Source organism: Chiloscyllium punctatum, chromosome 11 (assembly GCF_047496795.1).
Source record: "Chiloscyllium punctatum isolate Juve2018m chromosome 11, sChiPun1.3, whole genome shotgun sequence".
In the NCBI taxonomy this organism is placed as follows: domain Eukaryota; kingdom Metazoa; phylum Chordata; class Chondrichthyes; order Orectolobiformes; family Hemiscylliidae; genus Chiloscyllium; species Chiloscyllium punctatum.
Window position 1 is genome coordinate 46403806 of NC_092749.1, and position 23700 is coordinate 46427505.

At 38.5% G+C, this 23700-nt stretch overlaps 1 protein-coding gene across 1 annotated transcript in view; it reads left to right on the forward strand.

Moving 5' to 3' along the window:
- Window positions 1-23700, forward strand: part of rab3gap2 (RAB3 GTPase activating protein subunit 2 (non-catalytic)) — a 97760-nt gene that overhangs the window by 63771 nt on the left and 10289 nt on the right. The window contains exons 23-29 of the mRNA XM_072580753.1: window positions 1359-1519; window positions 2123-2336; window positions 10515-10688; window positions 13660-13766; window positions 15725-15791; window positions 20041-20111; window positions 23364-23399. Coding sequence (XP_072436854.1) covers window positions 1359-1519; window positions 2123-2336; window positions 10515-10688; window positions 13660-13766; window positions 15725-15791; window positions 20041-20111; window positions 23364-23399 — 830 coding nt within the window. The remainder of the gene's footprint in view (window positions 1-1358; window positions 1520-2122; window positions 2337-10514; window positions 10689-13659; window positions 13767-15724; window positions 15792-20040; window positions 20112-23363; window positions 23400-23700) is intronic.

Genomic DNA, 23700 nt, shown 5'->3' on the forward strand with positions numbered 1-23700 from the left:
TTATTTTCTCCTAGTTAATCTTTTTGCCCAAAAACCGCTTGAATGTGAAAGTGCTGTAATTTGGGCTGTTTTTGAATAAATCAAAGTCATTCCAAACATTTTATTCTTTGGCTTCTGATCTGGCATCACTGTTTAGGAATGTTTACATGCCCTTTGTATTTATCTTGCAATCAAGAACATTTAGACAATTTTAATGTGGTTTCTGTAGAATTACATAAACTCCAGATCATCACACTTCTGCTGTGATAGGGAAGAGAACGTCTTCATTTCCATTTTTTTGCCATTTGCTTTGAGTTTGTGACCGAGCTCCTGGCTCACTTGCAGATGGAACTGTTGCTCCTATCTATCGAAAGCTATCATAAGTTTGATTATCTCTATTACCCTTCTGTGCTCTAAGGAGAACAGTCCCAGCTTCTCCAGTCATCCCATGTAACTGAAGTCCCTTATCCATGGTATATCCTAAATTAACGTCTTTTAGGAACCTCTCTAAGGCCTAAAGGTCCTTACTAAAGTATGGTGCCAAGAATGGAGGACAGTATTCCAACTAAGATCTGGATAGTGCTTTGAAAGGTAGAATCATAGAACGGTTATGGTACAGAGGAGGTCATTCTGCTACTCTCTCTGGCTTCACTGCTCTTTCCATTCTCCGAAATCTGCACATATAACAGTTTTGAACAATTTGATCAAGTATTTACTCAAGGGACGAGAAAGGAGGTTTGACAGATGAGTTCATAACGGTAAATTATTTTCACAGAATAAGCAAGGAGAAACTTTCCTAGAATAGAAGGATTGATGACTGTGAAATAACTAAGTGCAATATAGGGGTAAAAAAAATTACTCCATGAACTGCTGTAATATGGAGTGGGCTGCTTTGAAATTTGTGGGATGCTGATTCAATAATGATCAAAAAAAATTTGGATAAACAATTAAGGAAATTGGGATGAGGCTGCTTTGGGCGTGGTATCATCAAAGATTGTAGTCTTAGGTGGTGGGCTCAACCAATTGTGGCAGCTGAGTGTACCTGCTCCTGCTGAATCACAAACTATACTGTAAGAACCCTTGTATACTTAATGAAGCTGTTCCTGACTCCATTTTCATGGCCAGGCCTCTTTAACCCTGAAAATCTCAGTCTCCCACAAATATATTTAATTTAATTAAAGAGCATTTACTTTGAGTTCTTCATGCCGAGTGTTGACTTTGAAGGAAAGTCAAGTTTGGCTGTGTAACAGGACTGTAGATCTAATATCCGTGTGCCTTTGCCTGTTAATACTGGCCTGTTCATAGGCGGTTACATTAAAAGCCACAAAATCTGAAGTTGTTGTTAATCCATTTGTAATTTGAAATTTGTTTCCCTGCAGGTGCAATAGATAACTCATGGGACCTTCAGTCAGTGAGTCCGTGGTGGCAACAAATGCGTTCTGTGTGCGCACAGTCTGAGAATATTGGAGCTGCGTTGTTAGCTGCACTTGTTGGAAGAAGTGTGGCCATCAATGCAACAAACAGCCTGGTTGAAAAAGATGTGAGTAGAACTTTTGTTAATTGTTAACTTTTTGAAACAAAGCAGTTCATTCTGTAGTACTAGCGGCTGCAAAGGTTATCACGTCATCTTCTTCACACAGTTTGTGTGTGTCACTTCTGTATTTTTAATAATTATTGTGGAATTTTTTTGGAATCTTGTGCCATGCTTGAAAAATATTATTCACTTCTGTTGAAAATGTGGCTTGCTGTTACTTGGAAATAATAGAAAAGAAATTGTCTCTCTATATCCATGGTCCTTGTGGGAGCTGCAGCAGTTCAATTTCAGTCTTGAATCTAAATTGGCAGAGCTCTGTGGAGGATATTAAACAATATAAAAAATCTGCATAAGTAAAGGAACAGCTGAGGCTGAAGAAAACTTGGCAGGCATTGGACAGTTGAATTAATGACCCCATTGTTAGAAATTAATCTTTGCTGGATTTGAAGAGCTGATCACTCAAACCTAATTTCTGTTGCTGGGATTTGAATTCAGTAGGGTGCACTATTTAATTGTTTTTTGTTCCCTTAAAGTTAGCTGGACTTGCTTCCAGCTTTTTGCTCCTGTGCTCCCTTGCATCTGACTTTTTCTTCTTTTGTTTCCATAAAGCTGGAAGTTATGTCTTCAGATGGAATGACCGATTCTTGGGAAGCATTGTCTCTCGATATGGAACACTGGAATCTATTACTGAGACAGCTTGAGGATTGCCTTATACTACAAACGTTACTACACAGCAGAGGGAAAAAAACATCCAGTACAACCTGCCAACGTTCTGAACCACTTACCAGCATTTCTGTAAAAAAGCTTTTGGAAGGTGGTCGAGGTAGGAGCTTTGCTCTTTGTGTGTGCTCATAAAGCTTTTCTTGTATAGTTCAAGACTTGGAGAATAATTTCTGATGTTTCCCAAAGTCGTCCTCCCTAACTTATGCACAGCAGCAGACTTGGACACTAGCAATGCTTTTGTGATTGGTTCCTGGAATCTTGGCTCATAAAGTTGGTGGTTTGGTCATGGGCTACAGTTACAATCTTAATTGCCAAGCTTAAACTCTCAGCAAGCTTTCAAGTGATTTCCCTCTAGAAAATGGAATAGTGATCAGTCTTTCATTTCTTGACTTTAGTGTATTTGAGGAGAAAGTGAGGACTGCAGATGCTGGAGATCAGAGCTGAAAATGTGTTGTTGGAAAAGCGCAGCAGGTCAGGCAGCATCCAAGGAGCAGGAGAATCGACGTTTTGGGCATCAGCCCGAAGAAGGGCTCGTGCCCGAAACATCGATTCTCCTGCTACTTGGGTGCTGCCTGACCTGCTGCACGTTTTGAGCAACACATTTTCAGCTTTAGTGTATTTGAGTCAGATTGACTTTTGTGTTCCTGCATCTTCAGAAAACATTGCAACCATGGAACTACATATTAATCATCCTGGTCTCTGGCTCACTTCTTTTGCTGTTTATTGATATCAACTTAGGATTTTGGTTCCTATTTGTTTTAACGTTATATTCTCAGTATGGCATTCTGTTTCTTTTTCTCCCTACCTCAAAATATCAACTTTCTTACATTGTTTATAAGCATTGACTTTGATTTCTGGATTTTGTCTTTTTCACTCTCGTCAACTAAGTTTCTCTTTTGCCACCTTGCTTTTCATTCTCTCCAACTTAATATTCTTTGTTTCAACCCTATAAATTCATTATCTCTGTCTTTAGAGACATCTGTGACAGTGAAAGGTAAGTCTTTTTAATTAAAATTCTGGTTTTCAGTTGAAGGTTCAATCATCCAATGGCTCTTCCAATGGTTATCTGCCTTTGTGAAAATCAAAGGCTTGAAACTGGAGACTGTTAAAAGTTTCAAATACAAGGATGAATCAAAAGTCAAACCCTGTTATTTCCTCCAATGTTTTTTGAATAACAGTGTATTTAATTGAGTGCTATTAATCAAGAAGTGATCTAGCAAAACATTTTACCAAACTACTTTGAGCATTTTGGTTGCAAATAGATGCATACTGCAATGGCATTTTGTACAGTATTCTAACTCAGGAGTATAACATTTAAAAATATTTTCCTGTGATTTGATTGACAGTTAGAAAAATTAACTATTTCACTTGGAGTAGTGCTTCATTAAAAAGAGGCAAAATGGGAGTTTGTCAAAAGGGTGCACTGATTATCATGAGGGATTTTAACCTATATATAGACTGGAAAAGTAGTCAAGATGATGAATTGATTCAGTGTTTTCAGGAGAATTTCTTAAATGAGGATTTTTTCACACGAACCAGGACGGAGGCTGTACTATCCTTTGTTGTCCAATTATTTTTCTGTCTCTTTTGGGCTCTATCTCCACCTATTGTTTACATGTTAATCCCTCCCTCAACCATATATTCTGCATAAAAAGCATCTTTTTCCTAGCTATCATCAGTTCTGAAGATGGGTCACCAGCCCCAAAATGCCAACTCATTTCTCTTCACAGATGCTGCCAGACTCGCTGAGTTTTTCGAGCAATTTCTGCTTTTGTGTATTAGACCTGATGTTTGACCAAAATGAGATGAATTACTGACTTTTTATAATGAAAGTGATGATAATATGATTGAATTTTACATGCACTTTAAGGGAGAGCACTATGGATCCAACACTATATTATTTTTAATTTAAATAAGAGGATATGAGATAATTTTGGCAAATAGGGTTAAGGAGAATCCAAAGGAATTTTATAAATATATTAAAAACAAAAGGGTAGCTAGGGAGAGAATAAGGCCCCTCAAAGGACAGCAAGGCAGCCTCTGTGTGGAGCCGCAGGAGATGGGGAGATCCTAAACAAGTATTTTGCATCAGTGTTTACTGTGGAGAAGGACGTGGAAGATATAGAATGTAGCAAAATAGATGGTGACATCTTGAAAAACCTCCAAATTACAAGGGAGGTAGTGCTGGATGTCTTGAAATGCATAAAGGTAGATAAATCCCCAGGACCTGATCAGGTGTACCCTAGGACTCTGTGGGAAGCTAGAGAAATGATTGCAGAGCCCCTTGCTGAGATATTTGTATCATCGATAGTCACAGGTGAGGTGCCGGAGGACTGGAGGTTGGCTAACATGGTGCCACTATTTAGGAGGTGTAGTTTGTAAGTTTGCAGATGACACCAAAGTTGGAGGTGTAGTGGACAGCAAAGAAAGTTACCTTAGAGTACAGTGGGATCTTGATCAGATGGGCCAATGTGCTGAGGAGTGGCAGATGGAGTTTAGTTTAGATAAATGCGAGCTGCTGCTTTTTGGAAAGGCAAATCAGAGCTGGACTTCTCCATTTAATGGGAAAGTCCTGAGGAGTGTTGCTGAACAAAAGAGACCTTGGAGTGCAGTTTATAGTTTCTTGAAAGTGGAGTCACAGGTAGATAGGATAGTGAAGAAAGCATTTGGTATGCTTTCCTTTATTGGTCAGAGCATTGAGTAGGGAGGTCATGTTGTGGCTGTACAGGACATTGGTTAGGCCACTTTTGGAATTTTCTGTGCACTTCTGGTCTCACTCCTATGGGAAGGATGTTGTGAAACTTGAAAGGGTTCAGAAGAGATTTACAAGGATGTTACCAGGATTAAAGGATTTAGGCTCTCGGGAGAGGTTGAGTAGGCTGGGGCTGTTCTCCCTGGAGCATCGGAGGCTGAGGGGTGACCTTATAGAGGGGAATGGATGGGATGAATAGATAAGGCCTTTTCCCTGGGAAGGGGGAGTCCAAAACTAGAGGGAATAGGTTTAGGGTGAGAGAGGAAAAAATTTAAAGGGGACCGAAGGGGCAACTTTTTCATGCAATGTATGGTGCATGTATGGAATGACCTGCCAGAGCAAGAGGTGGAGGCTGGTACAAATACAGCATTTAAAAGACATCTGGATGGGTATATGAAAGGAAGGGTTCAGAGGAATATGGGCAAAGTGCTGGCAAATGCAACTAGATTAATTTAGGATATCTAGTCAGCATTGATGAGTTGGACAGAAGGGTCTGTTTCTGTGCTCTGCATCTCTATGACTCTAAAGTCAAAGATAGAATCAAACTCCAAAGAAAAGCCATAGTTGCACAAAGATAGGTGACCGGTAAAACGATTGGACAATATAAAATGGAGCAAAGATTTACTGAGGGATTAGTAAGAAGCCAAAAAATAGAAAATGACAGCCAGTTGGCAAAGTCTAGAACAGATACAAAAAGTTTCTTAAAAAGTTTCAAATAGAAAAGATATTTAACAGTGTAAGTATTGGTCATATAGAAAATGAATCTGGGGAGTTAATAATGGAGGATAAAGAGATGGCAGGTGAATTGAACAGCAGATTACATTAGGGAGGGTACAAGTAATATCATGGAAATAGCATCTGCAATCGAAAAGGAGGAAGGAGTTGAAGAAAATTATAATTACCAGACAAGTCATTCCTGATTAATTTTATCCTAGGGTAGTGCATGAGATGTTGATGCATTGATTTTAATTTTTCCAAACTCAGATTTGTGCAAAGTTCCTTTAGATTGGAGACTAGTTAATATAACTCCTTTTATTTAAATGAGGCAGAAAGCAGGAAACTATGGGTCTGTTAGCTTTGCATCTGTCATGGGGAAAGTACTGGAAGCTGTTATTAAAAATGTAATAACAGGATATTTGGCTAAGTTCAAGGTAATCAGGCAGAGCTAACATGGCTTTGTCAAAGGGAAAATGTTTAACTAATTTATTGGAATTCCTTGAAGTAACTAGTGGTAGATAAAGGCGAGCCAGTGGATGTAGTGCACTTAGACTTTTGGAAAGTGGTGTGATTAATATTCTACATCAAAAATTATTACGGAAAATGAAAGTTTTTGGTGTTTCGGGGGGAGGGGGAGGCGGGGGGTAACAAATTGGAATGAATAGAAGATTGACTTGTTTATAGGAAGGCAGGACTAGGAAATAAATGGGTCTTTATCAGTCTGGTGGGCTGCCTCATGTGGTGTGCCATGGGGTTGTGCTTGTGCCTAATGCTTATTAGTTGTATGAAGGACTTGGATGAAAGAGCTGAAGGTAAGATAGATAAATTTGCTGATGACATAGAGATAGATAGGAAACTGAATTGTGAAGAAGACAAAAGGAATGTACAAAGGGACATCGATGGATTGTGAGCAAGTAACAAACTGGCAAATGGGGAACAATGTGGAAAATTGAATTGTCTATTTTGACAGAAACAGTGAAAATGAAATGTGTCATCCAAAGGTGAGAAGTTGCAGAACTTGGAGATGCAGAGAGATCTGGGGGTCCTAGTGCACAAGGTTACCATACAGGGGTAGGTAGGATTTTGCTTTAATGTCTCATCCAAAAGATGACACCTCTGGTAGTTCAGTGTTCCTCTGCATTGGGCTCAATTTAATTTTTACTTTAGTTCTGCAGTGGAACTGCAGTTGAATAATAAGCGGATTAAAAATTTGTTTTGCTGTTTAAGCAGATTGTTATGCCTTGGATCTATAGTGTTAATAACTTTTTGACAAGCAATTAAATGTGATGGTTTAGCTATAATTTACCTTGAATTGCTATTTTGATCCAACTTTTGAATTATTATGTGTTATGATTCTATGTTGCAATTCTAAGCAAGTAATTTAGGAGTTAATAAGAAAATGTAGCTAAGGATGACCATTCATACCAACTTGTCAATTTTCAGTTATAAAAAACACAAACTTGTTCATTCCTCGGCACCTCCTCTGAACCGCAACATCTAATTACTACCAGAAAGTGTTGGAGTGTTTAACAAAACTTGTGCTAGCTTATTGGCGCAAATTGGGTGTTGCTAGTAAATTTCTATTGGTTTCTACCTTGCTACCTCCCTTAAATATTGCTATTGCATTAATCTCCCACCAGTTCAGTGTTAATTCCAGTCTCTAATCCTTAAATGCATAAGGCCAGAGCTCAGTTCACACATTCCTCACTTTTGTTTCCAGCATTCTGGAGTGAGTGATGTTAGATCCAGCAGTTCGATCAGCTTTGAGATCTGTTTATTTTTCATGAATGTATACACATTCACTTGGACATTCTCTCTTTCAGTATTGCCTGCACATTCAAACTGCCTGTATGATCTGCCTGTAAAGCATATAAGGCAACACTTTTCACTGTATCTTGGTACACGTGACAATAATGAATCGAATCAAACTGTGTTCTTCTGAAGTAAGACTGCTGCTAAGCAGTCATTTAAAAATACACTGGTTTGCTTTGCAGTGTCTTTTTTACTGACTTTGTCAGATCTTTTATTTTTGCTGGCCAAACAAAATTAAGAAGAGGATTCTGCTCTTGCTGTCACAGTTACCCAGTGTCCTATTTGATCGGGAATGTTTTGAATTTACATGGACTTGTGATTCAGTTAATGAAATTTGTATCTTAATTTACAGATTTGAAAGTATGTTTATGAAAATCCAATTTGGCCTTTTTTAAATTGTTCTAAACTTCACCCATAGGGAAAATTGACAGTGAAGAATTTGTTATAGGCAAGTGTGCGCAAATGGATTTTTATTATTTCATAGCATATTTTGAAAGCAGTGCTGGATATTAACATAAAAGCAAACAAAATTGAGGTGAAGAAATAACAAGATGCTATGTCATTCATCCTCATTTTTAGCAAAGTCATCTAACATGCTGGCTAAGCTGCTATATTACTCAACCAGGCCTGTGTGCGCTTTATTCCATCTTGCTTGCCTCTATAGAATTTGGTTAGATTTGTTTTAATTAATGCTGTTTTAACACTACAGTGCATTTCCTGTAGGTAAACTTTCAATGCTGCATTGGAGCTAGTTACAGGATTTTGACCTAACAACACTGAAGAATTGGCAATAAATTTGATCAAGTATAGCATTGAGGAACCCCAGCAAAACTAGAGTTAAAGGGAATTGGGGGTCAGTATAGTTTTTGCTGGTTGGGGTGATTGTCTGGTACAAAGAAAGATGGTTGCTGTCATTGGAAGTCAGTCATCTCAACTCCAGGATATCTCTGCAGGAGCTCCTCTGGATGCTGTGCCCAGCCCAACCATCTTCAGCTGCTTCATGTCAGAAGTAGGGATGTTTACTAGTGATTGCGCAATTTTCAGCACTATTCATGACGACTTAGACATGGACTGCTTCAGTATCTAAATGCAGCAAGACATGGACAATATACAGGTTTGGGCTGACATATGGCAAATAATATTTGTGCCAACTGGTGTCAGGCAATGTGTATCTCCAACAAGAGACAGACTAACCCTGACCCCTGGATATCTAATGACACTATAATTGCTGAATACCTCACTATCAAAATCCTGGGAGTTACTATTAATCAGACCCTGAACTGACCTAGCTATGTAAATACTACTTCCATAAGAAAAGGCCAGAAGCATGGAATCCTGCAGGAGGTAACTCATTGACTGGCTCCCAGCGCATTCCCACCATCTATGAGGCAAAAGTCAGCAGTGTGATGAATGCTCTCCATTTGACTGAATGACTGCAGTATTAACAGCACTCAAGAAGCTTGACACTGTCCAGGACAAAGCAGCTTGCTTGACTGGTACTATAACCTCAAACATTCATGCCTTCCACCGCTAATGCACAGTCACAGCACTGTATAATTCAAGAGTTATAAGGAGAAAGTGGGAGACTGTGGTTGAGAAACTTATTAATCATGATTCATGTCAAAACAGTCACACTTGAGTCTATTTCGTTGTTCATCTCCATTGTTCAGGATGGAGATATGTGTGGAGCTTCTTCCTCAGTAAATTGTTAAATTACCCATCGTCATTCATGACTAGTGTTATGAAGGTGTAGGTTTGTACTCTTTCAAAGAGTGAAAGCTAGCAAGGATTGACTGAAAGCATAGTGTGCTGAACAATTGAAAAATATAATATTTGGTTGTGAAATAAATAGCTGGAGCTACATTGCCATGGTACACAAAAAATTCTAATTTGGCCAATCAGTTTAAATTATGCCCCAAGATACCAAACTCCAATCTAATTTGAATTTTTATGTTTTGATGACATCAGACCAGTGAGACAGTCCGATGTTTTGGGGTAAATAAAATTGGGTATTTTGAACAACTGGGGCAAACAGCAAAGAGCAGCCAAGCACCAGCCGACTGCAGCAGAAGACTAAAGAAAAGATGACCCAGAAAAATCTACAGAGGAAAATCCAGAAGTGAGAACCAACATAGCTGGCTGGTTTTGAAACGTGATTTTTTTTTTGTAAGCCTTAATCGGTGTTTTTGTCGGTATTGTAGAGTGAGAGGTAAAAGATAGTTTTAAGAAAGGAGTTGTAAACAGTTGTGTTTAATGTTCTCTTTTGGATTTCAAGAATAAAATTGTTAAATTTTTTTCTTTAGTGATATTTGGGATTGTTCTTTGCCACTTGAAATTTAACAGATTATGAGACAAATATTTATTGAGTGTAGTTCGCGTTTTGCTTGTCACGGTGGGAAATATTTATTCAAACACCTTTTATTTGTGGAAAGTATTTGGACAGCCAGGTAGTGAGATGTTAGCCACATAGTATTTCTGCATGTCTGGTTTAAATTAGCATAGGGATTTACCTCATAATACCAGATATGGCAGGACTACAGAGATTGGTCTGGTTTGTTGGTTGTGGAATAGATTTCAATGTCTGTTGCATATGGTGTTGTGGTACACAAGTAGTCCTGTGTTGTAGTTATGTCAAGTTGACTCCTAATTTTTAGGTCTGCCTGATGCTGATTGTGACATGGGAATCTGCACTTCATTAAATCAGTCTTTTCATTTGCCATTCTCAAACACAGCAAATTACATGACAAGTTTAACTTCTTCCTTTTGTGTTAACCTGTTTGCAGCATTCATAATTGGTTCTGATTTATTGTAGACTCTGACTTCAATATTTATGAAACCCTCGACTATAAGTAATCTAGCCCCCTCAAAATATTGAACAGTAGTGTTTTGAGCCTGTTAAAAGAACTTATATTTTCAAAAGGTTTTGAATTTCATTAACTCATTTATGTTTCTGAAATTTATTGTCATTAACCGTCTGTATTCCTTTGTCTTTCTCAGGAGTTGTTGCTGATGGAGTGGCAAAATGGGTTTTCAACCTAAATCTTGTTCCAAGCATCTTGAAACAGGCCCGTCAACCCAAGAGATTAGAGAATGCAGAGGAACTAGTGGAAGAAGAGAACAGGGTTCCTGTGAGTGAGAAGTACAAAGAGCTTGACCTAGAAAGGATACTTGGTAAGAAGAGTGTTTATTAATTTCACTGGAACATTAATGAATATATTGCTTGATTATCAGGTGTAAGGTTATTAAGGAAAAAAAATTATAATCTATTAGACTATTCAAGTATTGTACATCAAACAGTCAATGTAGGACAATTTAAAAATTTCTGGTTGCAAGATAAAATATAAATAGTTTCATGGCACATTGCACATCCCAGAAGCAACTCCTCGGCCAGTGTTCATGATGTGCAATCCACCAATATTTAGCTTTATTGTCCAGCAGAGTATGTGAGTGGTCAGTCTCCTACTGATTCTCCTATGATGAATACACTGTAACTAAACCTAAAGAGAATGTAGAAGACAACAAAAAAAGAGAAACTGCTGGAAAATCTCAGCAAGTCTTGCAGCATCTGTAAGGAGAGAAGAGCGCTGACGTTTTGAGTCTAACAGAGCTTTGACAAAGGGTCAGTTAGACTCGAAACGTCAGCTCTTTTCTCTCCTTACAGATGCTGCAAGACTTGCTGAGATTTTCCAGCATTTTCTCTTTTTTGGTTTCAGATTCCAGCATCCGCAGTAGTTTGCTTTTATAGAGAATATAGAAGAGCCTGAGTTGCTATTATTGATGGCCTTTATTTTTTACATTGCTTTAAAGATTGGCCTTCCAGTTGAAGAAGGTGGCAGGGGTGGGGAAGCATGCATCTAAATTCTGATGGATGGCTAGCCCATGGCTTTTTCATCCAGCTCTGATTCATTCTTTACTGTATGATAGATGGTTAAGGTGCCTGCTAGCACAATCACTTTTTGTGCCTTTTGAGTTTGGGTCTTAATTTCATCCCTGCTGTCATAATATTGTCAGTGGGCATGTGTTTTTTTTCACAAGCTTTGAGAAGTGGGAAGCATATCACCTGTGTGCAGCAGGAGCAAACCCCTGCTGCCCACCTCCTAAGATACCAAGAAATGGTATGTCTTACTCCCAGCCTCCCAGTGATGATGAACAAACAACCATATTTCAAAGTCAGGGTGATGTGTGGCTTTTGAAAGTTTTAAGCAGTCATGGTGTTTCTGTTCATCATCTGCTGTTGGCCCTTTTAGGTTGTACAGATTAACTTTGAAAAAGTTGGAAAGGTTTAATGACTTGCTGCATTGCATCTTATAAATGGTTTACACTGTCGTCGCACATCTATGGTGGATGGGATACTAATCAAGAGATTTGTTTTGCACTGGACAGTGTGAAACTTATTGAGTGTAGGTTGCGTTTTGCGTGTCACGGTGGGAAATATTTATTCAAACACCTTTTATTTGTGGAAAGTATTTGGACAGCCAGGTAGTGAGATGTTAGCCACATAGTATGTGATCTCTTGATGTGTTCTTGTGGGCAAACTATTTGTTGGCCTAGTTAGATTTCTGATTAAAGGTGAGCCCTTGACAACATTCCTGCTAAGCTGTGTGGCTGTGCAGATACTGGGAACATACTGGATGCATGTCAGTTCCGTTGCGAGTCCAGGTAATCTGCAAATACTGTAACTGATGGAAAAAGCCATTGCAGCTCTGACTTTGTCTTCATCTTCAGCCACTTCACTTTGGAAAAAAAATCTTTCAGGAATAACGGGCCTGCAATGGTAACAGGTTGATCTTGTGTTTGTCTTGTTTTCATTACTTCTTTTTAATGTTTGTATCTGTACTTTAGTTAATATAAATTGGAATTTAGAAGAATGAGTGGGGGGATTTTATCGAAACATATAAAATTATGAAGGAAGTGGATTAGGTAGAAGCAGGAAGGTTGTTTCCACCGGTGAGTGAAACTAGAACTAGGGATCACACTCTCAAAATAAGGGGGAACAGATTTAGGACTGAGTTGAGGAGGAGCTTCACCCAAATGGTTGTGAATCTGTGGAATTCTCTGCTCAGTGAAGCTGTTGAGGCTACGTTAATGAATGCTTTTAAGGCAAAGATAGATTTTTGAACAGTAAAGGAATTGAGGGTTAAGGTGAGTGGGTGGGTAAGTAGAGCTGAGGCTATGAAAAGACCAGCCATGGTCTTATTGAATGGCGGAGCAGGCCCGAAGGGTCAGATGGCCTACACTTGCTTCTAGTTCTTATGTTCTTCATAATTATCACTTTCAACATTAGTTGTACAATAATCCTTCTGTTGGAGTACAACTTCGCTGATTTGTTTTTAAATTGGAACTTTTTTTCAAAATAAAAGACTAAAAGGGGACTAAGCAAGTTGTACAGATGCACAGTTCACAGAATTTTATAGTAAATTTTACAAGGAAAACACCTCCTTCCTGTCAGTTTTTCCTCTCAGCTGACATTTTTCCATCCTGGCATCATCCTCCTAAGTCTCTTTTGCATGATTTCTGCCTATTGACATCATCTAATATGGTGATTGGATTTGCATTATCATGCTCGATCTGTGGTTTAACGAGTGCTGTATATATTTTTAGCATAATCCCTCAACTTCTATGCTCTATCCCTCAGCTAATAAAATAATGCATGCTATTTGCCTTCTTAGGCACCTTACTTGCCCATCTAACTCCTTTTAAGAATCTGTAGGCATGAACTCCAAAGTCCCTCTGCTTTGTCTTGCTAGTATCTTCCATTTATTGTGTGTTCCCTTGTTTCAAGTTTCAGGGTGGATTTCCTCACAATTTACAAGATTGCATTTCATTTCCCATTTTACTGCAATTTACCATGCCATCGATATTTTCCTGTAACCTAAATCCTTTCTCACCACGGTCAACCACATGACTAATTTTCTATCTTTGCCTTCTACAAACATCTTTGTCATGGCCTCGACATTTGAGTCAAAATCGTTATTTTAAGATTTTTCTCAATGTATATATGCTGTCTTTCTGAATGCTACACAAATTGGGACATCGGAATTATGTTTTTATATAACTGATGTTATCTGCTTTAACAAAGAGAACTGATTCTTAGAATGCTAGTTTTTGTTTTTTTTTGTTTAAAATGTTTTTATTGTTACAGAGTTGCTCCGGTTGGCTTATGAGCGATTCCCCTGCAGTCTAGAATCTGATGCTCTTCATGCTCATTGTTGTTGGGAATATGTAGTGCAGTGGAACAAAAATCCAGAGGTAAACACAAATCTACAACTGTTCACATTGTATGGATCATAATATTGTACATTATTAAATTCATCAGATGTCTTATTTATGTTCTATTAAAATAACAACTGCCTGAAAGCTAGTGCAGGAGAAGTTAAAATTCAGTGTTCATATAAATTTGCAGTCTAGTTTATGTTATAAAAAGACTGAACTAAATAATTGTACTTTAGAGGATAATGATAAATGACAAATATTATTTTCAAGAACTTCCCCATATTGTGTCAATAGTATTTGTCTATAATACCAGTGAAAAATTGTAAAAATATATTTCAAAATACTTGCCTTTAATTGCATAAATAAAAATGCATTCTGAAATTGACTGCTGTCTGCTGCAAGCACCTTTTTGTCTTGGGGAAATACAGTAACACGCACCTCACAGATGCCCATTAGTTTAATGAGCACTCCAAAAGCAAATGATGACTCAGACAGTATTTGAATTTCATTATAACCGAGCCTGAGTTCTCACTAATAAAATTTATGAGGGAGAGTTCTGCAGGCTGAAAGTGTAATATTAAGCTTTTAATATTCCATGCATTTGGTTAGACATCAAAGTATGCTCAAGCAGCTCTTTTGTTCCGATCATGAAGATTAGATTCCCTACAGTGTGGAAAACGGGCCCCTCGGTCCAACCCTCCACACCGACCCTCCAAAGAGTAACCCACCCAGGCTCATTCCCCTCTGACTAATGCACCTAACACTACAGGCAATTTAGCGTGGCCAATTCACCTGACCTGCACGTGTTTGGACTGTGGGAAACCAGAGGAAACCCATGCAGACACTGGGAAAATGTGCAAACTCCACTCAGACAATCGCCCGAGGCTGGAATCGAACCTGGGACCGTGGTGCTGTAAGACAGCAGTGCTAACCACTGAGCCACCATGCCACCCTAAATATGGAGACCTTGCTGAATTGTTGGATTACTTTAGGATCCTCCTCTTGTTGAGCTGACAGTCCAGTTCCACCCCTTTATAAGTTATAAAGGGTAACCCAGTTTTGTTCTTGCAGGTTATCATTTATGTCTCCGTTACATATTAGGAAGATTGAAGGGTTTCCTTCCATAAGTGTTCCATAACCTCCTATCCAATTCCATCTGCTTTTTCTGGCTGCTGTTTAACAAAACTGTTTGAAATGTTGATTATTTTTACTGAACCAGTACAATACTTCCAAATTAATTTCATTACCATCATTAGTATCCATTACTCAGTTACCTTTAAAATTAACAGTCCTAATGCTGTCCATGCTGCGCTCTCCAATTTCAATTCTCCAAACCTTTGTTTGTATTTCACTATGAAGTAAATCCTGCCCACTAATTACCCCAGTGCTTGGTATGTCTTCTAGTCCAGCTCCACCTCAAATTTAAAATATCATCTTTGTGTTCAATCATTTTTATAGTTTTGTTCTGACTAATTCCTCTAACCTCCTCTAGCCCAACTACTCTAAAAACTGTTTATAACTTCAATTCTTAAGACTCCAATTTTTCCAATTCTTCATTTGATCCATCATTTGTGCCTCTTTGTCAAAATCCTAAAATCTTGAATTCTCACTGGAAACCATTTTCACTTCTCAGCCTTCCCTAACTAGGTTTTTCATCACAACTCCTTGCCTTTCCTCCTTTTGGCTCCATGTCTGATTGGTTGTTTATCTGTTAAATATCTGAATGAACGTTGTGAGTGTCCATAGAGTTTTCAATAAAAAGTTTGTAGACAGTTTGCAATTTAAATGATGGCTGTGAATGTGCAGCTATACTTAATACTGTTATTCAAAGGCTTTTCATACTTTGTCTACATTCTGTTTGTATTGCATATAGTTGGTGTGATATCCCTATACAAAAGTATTATTTTATAAATATTTGCCTCTTAAGGGCTTTTTCTATAAAAATTTCAAGCATGATTTCCCAGTATCATCTGTTATTGTCTTTTGGCTTCTAGGAAGATCGTTTTTTGAGCATATCTGTGGACCATCTGAAATGCATTGGCAATGCTCATGTTCAGCGTGGTTAGTACTTGCTATTCTGTACCAGACAGAACTCGACTAATACTGTTAAAAGTGTATAAATGCAGGAAATATTAATGCGTCTGAGAACCAAGCACCAGCTAGGATTGGAAATCCATGCTTTAAATCATACCTAGTGATTTCCAGTTTTCTTAAACCTGCAAATGACTATATTCCACTCAAGGATCTGTAATCTAAACTCTGAACCTAGTTCAGTAAGTTCAGTGTTACATCCCTTCTCCTGTTATTTTCAACTTGTTCTTGTTTTTGCTGTTAAAAGCTTGCGATCTTTGGGCAACTCTTACTTTTTTCCCCACGGAATCTTCATGTATATCCTTGCATTGATAAAATGTGATGACTATTAAGTACTTTAATGATCCATCATAGAATAATAGAGGCCATTTAGTTTTGCAGAAACCTCTTCAGAGTCACAGGTGGATTTCAGAAGTACTGTGTAATTCTGTTATTCAGCCACCTTTAAACTTGTCAAAGATGTGAAAATAAAGAATTACTGTCTTTACCAGCCAGCCTACAACAACCGCCTTCGTCAGTGTTTAAGCAGTTGGCAAGGCAAGAACATGTGTTGTATTTGTACTTGACATTGTCTCGTGTTATTAGCAATAACTTGCTAGGCAATAATACAGGAGGAAAAATGCACTCAAGTGGTTTGCAACTTACTGTTCCAAAAGGTAGTGGTAATTTTATCAGGTGCTGACAGTGGTTAAAAATATCATTGCATGAATAATGTACTGTAGTTGAACTCATTGGTGCCAAAAAAAATTGCAGAGATCTTTGGCTACCTGAGGAGAGGGACCCACTTAGTATTGACTGGCATTGAGGCCAAGAATGGAAGTGGGTGAACAAGATGAATGAGAGGAGATGGAAAGGAGGTGATGTAGGAGCGGAGCTCTAGCTTGATGAATATGGATAAGCTGAGAATGTGGGAGAAATATAACCGTCACAGCTGACCAGATGATTTCCATTTCAGTGATTTAAATGCCCATGTGCCTTACATTTTTGTGGGTGGAAATGGAAGAGGAAACAAGTTTATAAAACTGCTTGGTTTTGAAGAAAAGCTCGAAGAGATTGTTGCTGATGAGGAGGATGATGAATTGATGAATAATTTTAGTCGAGGAGTATTGAGTGTAGTATGGCTTCATATGGTCCATTCAGATCAGGCATTCTACAGATGTTTGTCGGATTAGAGGTCGAATTTCATAGATTCACACTTCTTGTGAGTCCAATGTGGACTTTGGTCAGGAGGAAAGAAATTGCCTGACAGAATGTCCCTTTCTTAATTCAAAAGTCTTGCCTCCCATTTATCACACAACCTCTTAGTCAATTTAGTTTCAACAGATCTCACAGCCCCAGAAACAGTTCTGAGCCTTTTTACAACTAGTGTAAAGATAAGGATGAGGTAGGATAATTTACCACACAAAACTGTTCTTGATAGTTGGTCAGATTTCACATTGCACTGATTGTTTTGATTGGGGTTATGTTTGATATAAACACTTCTGATAACTCAAAGTTTCTGCCACTCTTTTTGTCTATCAATGAATGATTGCTTCCTTCAGCACAACATGGGAGAAGACTGAAGTTATCTAACCCTGCTACAGTCTCTACTCTGTGCTGTTCTTTTAACTTGAAGCTGTTTGACATTTTGACATTCTGCTTAATTGTTTGAATTTATATTTTAATTTATACCTATAACTGTTCACTTTTATGCCCAAAATTTTGGAAACCTTTTTATATACATGTTAGATTCCCTGCAGTGTAGAAACAGGCCATTTAGCCCAAGAAGTCCACACTGACCCTTCGAAGAGTAACTCACCCAGACCCATTTCCCTCTGACTAATGCACCTAACACTCTGGGCAATGTAGCATGGCCAATCCACCTGACCTGCACATCTTTGGATTGTGGGAGGATCATTCATCCTTCAGTACCAAAATCATTTGTCTTGCTTTCATTACCTCTTGACAGCCACTTTAATGCCATCCATCCTCCATAAGCTCTGGTTTATCCAAAATACTACTGTGTTTTTATTGTATCATAGTGAATTGCACTGATCCTTGTGCCCTATTCTCACTGAATTATACAGGCTCCCCAAGCTGCCTGAGAGCATTTTAACTTAAAGCTTCCAACCTTGCTACAAATTGCTGCCATTTTCTCTATTATCTTCCAGCTGATACTACTTCCTAGCCATTCATTTCCTTTGACTAACCTTCTGTTCAGTTCCTTCCATTTGCCTCATCACCATTGATAACCCTAAGATCCAACTATTTGAAAGTGTTTGATTGTCATCTTTATCTTTTCCTACCCTGACATCTACTTGCCCAATGAGTTTGTGAGCTTGTTTTCATTAACTGCCCTGTGTAAGTGCAAGTCATTAACGTTAGATAATACTGTGTTGAACAAACAGTGAATTGTTTTATCAAAGTGTGCCTACACCCTTAAAAGTGCATATCACACTTTTTTTTCGATTGTTGCTAAAAGAAAACTGCAGATTTCAAACTACAAGCTATAAATCAATTTTATAAATAAATATTATTAAAGAAAAGATCACCACAAAGTTAGAACACAGAAACATAGTCTCTTTTTTGCACATTAAGAGTCTGTAGGAACATATGATCAAGGGACAGGACAGGAGTAGGCCTGAGCTTGCTCTGCCATTCAGTAAATCATGTTTGATCAGATTTTAACCTCAACGCCATATTCCTGCATACCCCAGATCATAATTCATCCCATTGGTAATCTCTGCCTTATAAACACCTACAGATTGTGCATTCACTGCCTTTTTGAGGAAGGGAATTCCAAAGACAGTTTTTTTTTCCCCCTCATCTGTCTTAAAAGGTGACCCTTTATTTTTAAACTATGACTCCTATTTCTAGATTCTCCCATGAGGCAACACCTGGTCATGTCCCCGGAGGATCTTTTATGTTTCTATTAAGTCAGTTCTGACTCTTCTAAACTTCAGAGAATACAGGCCTAGCCTATTTAGCCAATTAGTTAGGCAATCTGTTCATTCCAGGTAGCGGCCTAGTAAACCTTCTCTGAACTACTGCCAGTGCATGACCATCCCAGCATAGGTATAGTGACTAGTACAGTGCACAATACTCCAGACATGGTCTCACTAACGAAGTATAACTGAAGCATAACCTCACTACTCTTTCATTCGGTTCATCTGGCAATAAAACATGACATTCTATTAGCTTTCCTGATTACGTGCACACAAATTGTCAAATCTTGGAAATGTATTTTTTTAACATCAATCAAAAATATTGATTTTTAGGTGATGGCAAGGAGCCAAAAGCAGCAATAGAATTATTTGTATCTTTAAGAATCACCAGCAATACAATGAGCAGCATTAGATTACTTACAGTGTGGAAACAGGCCCTTCGGCCCAACAAGTCCACACCGACCCGCTGAAGCGCAACACACCCAGACCCATCCCCCTACACCTAACACTACGGGCAATTTAGCATGGTCAGTTCACATAACCTGCACATTTTGGGATTGTGGGAGGGAACCGGAGCACCCGGAGGAAACTCTAGCATACAGGGGGAGAATGTGCAAACTCCACACACACAGTCGCCTGAGATAGGAATTGAACCCGGGTCTCTGGCGCTGTGAGGCAGCAGTGCTAACCACTGTGGCACCATGCCGCCCATATGGAGAAGTCATTTTGACATTGGATTTCTAATTTATTTGTTCCTACGAAAGCGATTGGTGGCATTTGGAGCCAACAGAAAGGCTATTAAGTGAACTGGGTAATCTTGTGCAGTAGGAATAGTGGGTGCCTAAACCAGCATAAGAACAATAAAGTGTTGAATAGGAACACTTTTAAGATGTGACCGATTTGAGTTCAGCTGAAAACTCAAAAGATGAAGCAAACTAGCAAGGGTGAAATGTCAGGATCAGTGGAAAAAAAACTTCTTAAAAAAATGATCAAGATTAAATATTAAATATTTCACTGAAGTTATAAGCCCCAAGGTGGGGATACTGGTGCAGTCCAGGAAATAAAGTAACAGATGACAGAACATCATTCCATGTTGCCACCAAGTGGATGAAACCCACAACCCTTTTGTTACAAGCATGATTTCAATTGTAGATATTTATAAAACAACATTTAAATATTAAACTCCAGCTTATTTCATAAAATTGAACATTTTTAATATTGTTATTCTTAGTAGATGAAATATTGGGTTGAGTCATTGTAATCAGCTACACCTTAGTAAATCGTTTTATTTGCAGGGGTTGCTGTAATGATGTGGAACACCTTTATTGTAAAGAGACTGTCAGCCACTGCTTATCTAATGGATAAGGTAAAGCTTAATATTTAATTTCTATTTTGGTGTTAACCTAATTGCTTAACTACATAAATCATTAATACAAAAATTATGATTAAAAGAAAGATGCAATAGCAAGAAGATCAAGTCGAAAACGATATTAATGTAACAGATTATAAAATGCTCTTTAGTCTTGAATCAAACTTCCAAAATATGTTTGAGTAAACAGAAATGACAATGTTTCTCCCTGTACATTGCTTCTAATAATGCCAAGAAATGACAGTGTGATGTAGAACAGAAAAGCCAGTCATGAACAAGAGCATTGTAAACCAACCACAGGGTTTGTGAAAAACTGCATTTTAGGATTGAACAGAAAATTTCACAACTAATATTTTTAAAAAAAACCTTAATTTGAATAAGGATGAAAGGGTAACTAGAGCGAGATTAAGGGCCCCTTAAAGATTAGCAAGGCCGCTTATATGTGGAACTGCAGGAAATGGGGGAGATACTAAATGAGTATTTTGCATCAGTGTTTACTGTGGAGAAGGATTTGGGAGATAGAAAACGTGTGGAAATAAATAGCGAGAATTTGAAAAGTGTCCCTATTGCAGAGGTAAGCAGGCTGGACATCATAAAATGCATAAAGGTGGATAAATACCCGTGACCTGATCAGATGTACCCTAGATCTTTGTGGGAAGCTAGGGACGTGCTGGGCCCCTTGCTGAAATATTTGTATCGTTGATAGCCACAGGTGAGGTGCCGCAGGATGGAGGTTAGCTAATGTGGTGCCGCTGTTTAAGAAAGTTGGTAAGGAAAAGCCAGGGAACTATAGACCAGTGAGCCTGACATCAGTGATGAGCAAGTTGTTGGAGGGGATCCTGAGGGACAGGATTTACATGTGTTTGAAAAAGGCACTTATTGATTAGGGGTTTTCAGTCATGGCTTTGTGGGTGGAAAATCATGTCTCACTAACTTGATTGAATTTTATTGAAGAAGTAACAAAGAGGATTGATGAGGGCAGGGTGGTGGATTTGAACTATATGGACGTCAGTAATTGTTGGGACAAGGTTTGGCATGGTAGACAGATTAGCAAGGTTAGATCATGTGGAATACAGGGGGAACTTGCCGTTTGATGCAGAACTGGCTTGAAAGTAGAAGACCGAGGGTGGTGGGGGAGGATTGCTTTTCAGACTGGAGGTCTGTGACCAGCGGTGAGCCACAAGGATCGGCGCTGGGCCCACAGTTTTTTTTTTCATTCATATAAATGATTTGGATGTGAACATAAGAGATATGGTTAGTAAGTTTGGAGATGACACCAAAATTGGTGGACTGCCAAGAAGGTTACTCAGAGTACAATGGGATCTTGATCAGATGGGCCAAGGGGTGGCAAGATGGAGTTTTAATTTTGATAAATGTGATGTGTTGCATTTTGGTAAGGCAAATCTGGGCAGAACCTATATACTTAATAGTCAGGTTGTGGGGAGTGTTGCCAAACAAAGAGACTTTGGAGTGCAGGTTCATTGTTCCTTGAAAGTAGAGTCACAGGTAGACAGTATAGTGAAGAAGGCATTTGGTATCACTGCTTTTACTCATCAGTGCATTAAGAATAGAAGTTGGGAGATCATGTCGTGGATATACAGGACATTGGTTAGGCCACTTTTGGAATATTCCATTTCATTCTGGTCTCCCTGCTTATTGTGAAAGTTGAAAGGGTTCAGAAAAGATTTATAATGATGTTTTCAGGATTTGAGGGTTTGAGATATAGGGAGAGGTTGTATAGGCTAGGGTTATTTTCCTTGGAGCATTGGAAGCTGAGAGGTGACCTTATAAAAGTTTTTATAAAATCATGAGGAGCATAGGGTGAATAGCCAAGGTCTTTCCCTCCAAGGTAGTCAAGTCCAAAACTAGAGGGCATAAGTTTAAGGTGAGGGGAGAAAGGTTTAAAAGAGACCTGAGAGGCAACATTTCTACGCAGAGGAAATGTAATGAGCTGCCAGAGGAAGTGGTGGAGGCTGGTACAATTGCAACATTTAAAAGGCAACTGCATGGGTATATGAATAGGAAAGGTTTAGAAGGAATAAGAGCCAAATGCTGGCAAATGTGACTAGGTTAATTTAGGATATCTGTTTGGCATGGACAAGCTTGACTGAAGAGTCTGTTTCTGTGCTATACAGCTCTGTCTGTATAACCCACAATTTGGTCAAACTGCATGGTCTTTGTTTTTGTTGCCATCTAGTGGACATTTTCATTTAAATCAATGATGTCTGATATTTTACTAGTGTACTAATTAATAATGTTGAGACTGAAATATTAACAGTATACTTCATTGCCATGGGGTAACAATACTAGCTATATCTTTAGACTGTTGTTTAGAAGTAAAGGATTTTATCTTTGTACATCTTGGTCAAACTACAATATCCTGTTGCTCCAATGAGTAGGTGCTTCTGAATTGCTGTAATGCCACTGACTGTCTTTGTTATAGACCAGGCCAGACCCCCTCAAAACTTTTCAAGAAAGTAGCCCAGACCCTAACTTTGCTAATTGTTTTAGGCAGGTATAAGGCGGATATTCTAGGAGGGATGCAGTTAGTCAAACCACTTTGTTTCAAACAGAATTTATTTACAAGAATACCGAATTAAACACAAATAAAAGAGAACAGAATAACTTAATCTATCTGAAAACCCAACAAGTTAACTCTCAACTTAATGATGCTGTTCCGATACATGCTACAATCCCCATAAACACTCATTGGCACAAAAGGTAAAATCAAACACAGGGTCTCACAGGAGAGAAGTCAGAGAGAGGGAGGATCAGCATGGACCTGCCTCTCTTGGGCCCAGCAGCTTCACAATGCCTGACTACTTCCAACCAGAGAAAAGCTGAGCTGGGAGAACTGGCCACTCCCCTTTCATTGTACAAGTTTCTTTTTCCCAAAAATTCGAAAGCCTTTTTCTTGAGGCAGTATCTGTTAGCTCTATCCAAACTGGCCCCAAAACCCTTCAAGCTTAGACTTTTCGGAGTCTGTGTCTTTTCCGACTTCTTTTGCAGAAAGAAAAAATAACCAAGAACAACATAACCTGTTAAAGGAGCAGCATCATCACATCTTACATCCAGATCTTGTAGGTAGTAGCATCACTAAAGTAAATTGTCAGATTTTCATTCCTGCTTTCCCTGGAACACTTGAGTTTGTTACATGCTAAGTAATTGAATGATTATAATGTTTCGTGTCATTCAACTTTTATTGATGAAAAGCATTAATGCCCCTTTTCAATGTTGTTGTTTCAATAGGTTGGCAAGGCGCCAAAAGACAGACTGTGCAGAAGAGTGAGTATTTTCAAAAGATTGGGAAATGTATTAATGAATCTCCAGTGGTCTTAGAAACCTTTCCTGCTTTTCTTTTGTTTACTTTGAATTGAAGCTATGGGACAGGGGGAGGTGACAGCCTAGTGGTGTTACCATATACCTAGGTATGTTCTGGAGACCCAAGTTCAAATCCCATTGTGGCAGATGGTGAAATTTGAATTCAATACAAATCTTGAATTATGAATCTAATTATGACAATTGTTGATTGTCAGAAATATCCATATTGTTCACTAATGTCCTTTAGAGAAGGAAACTTATTTGG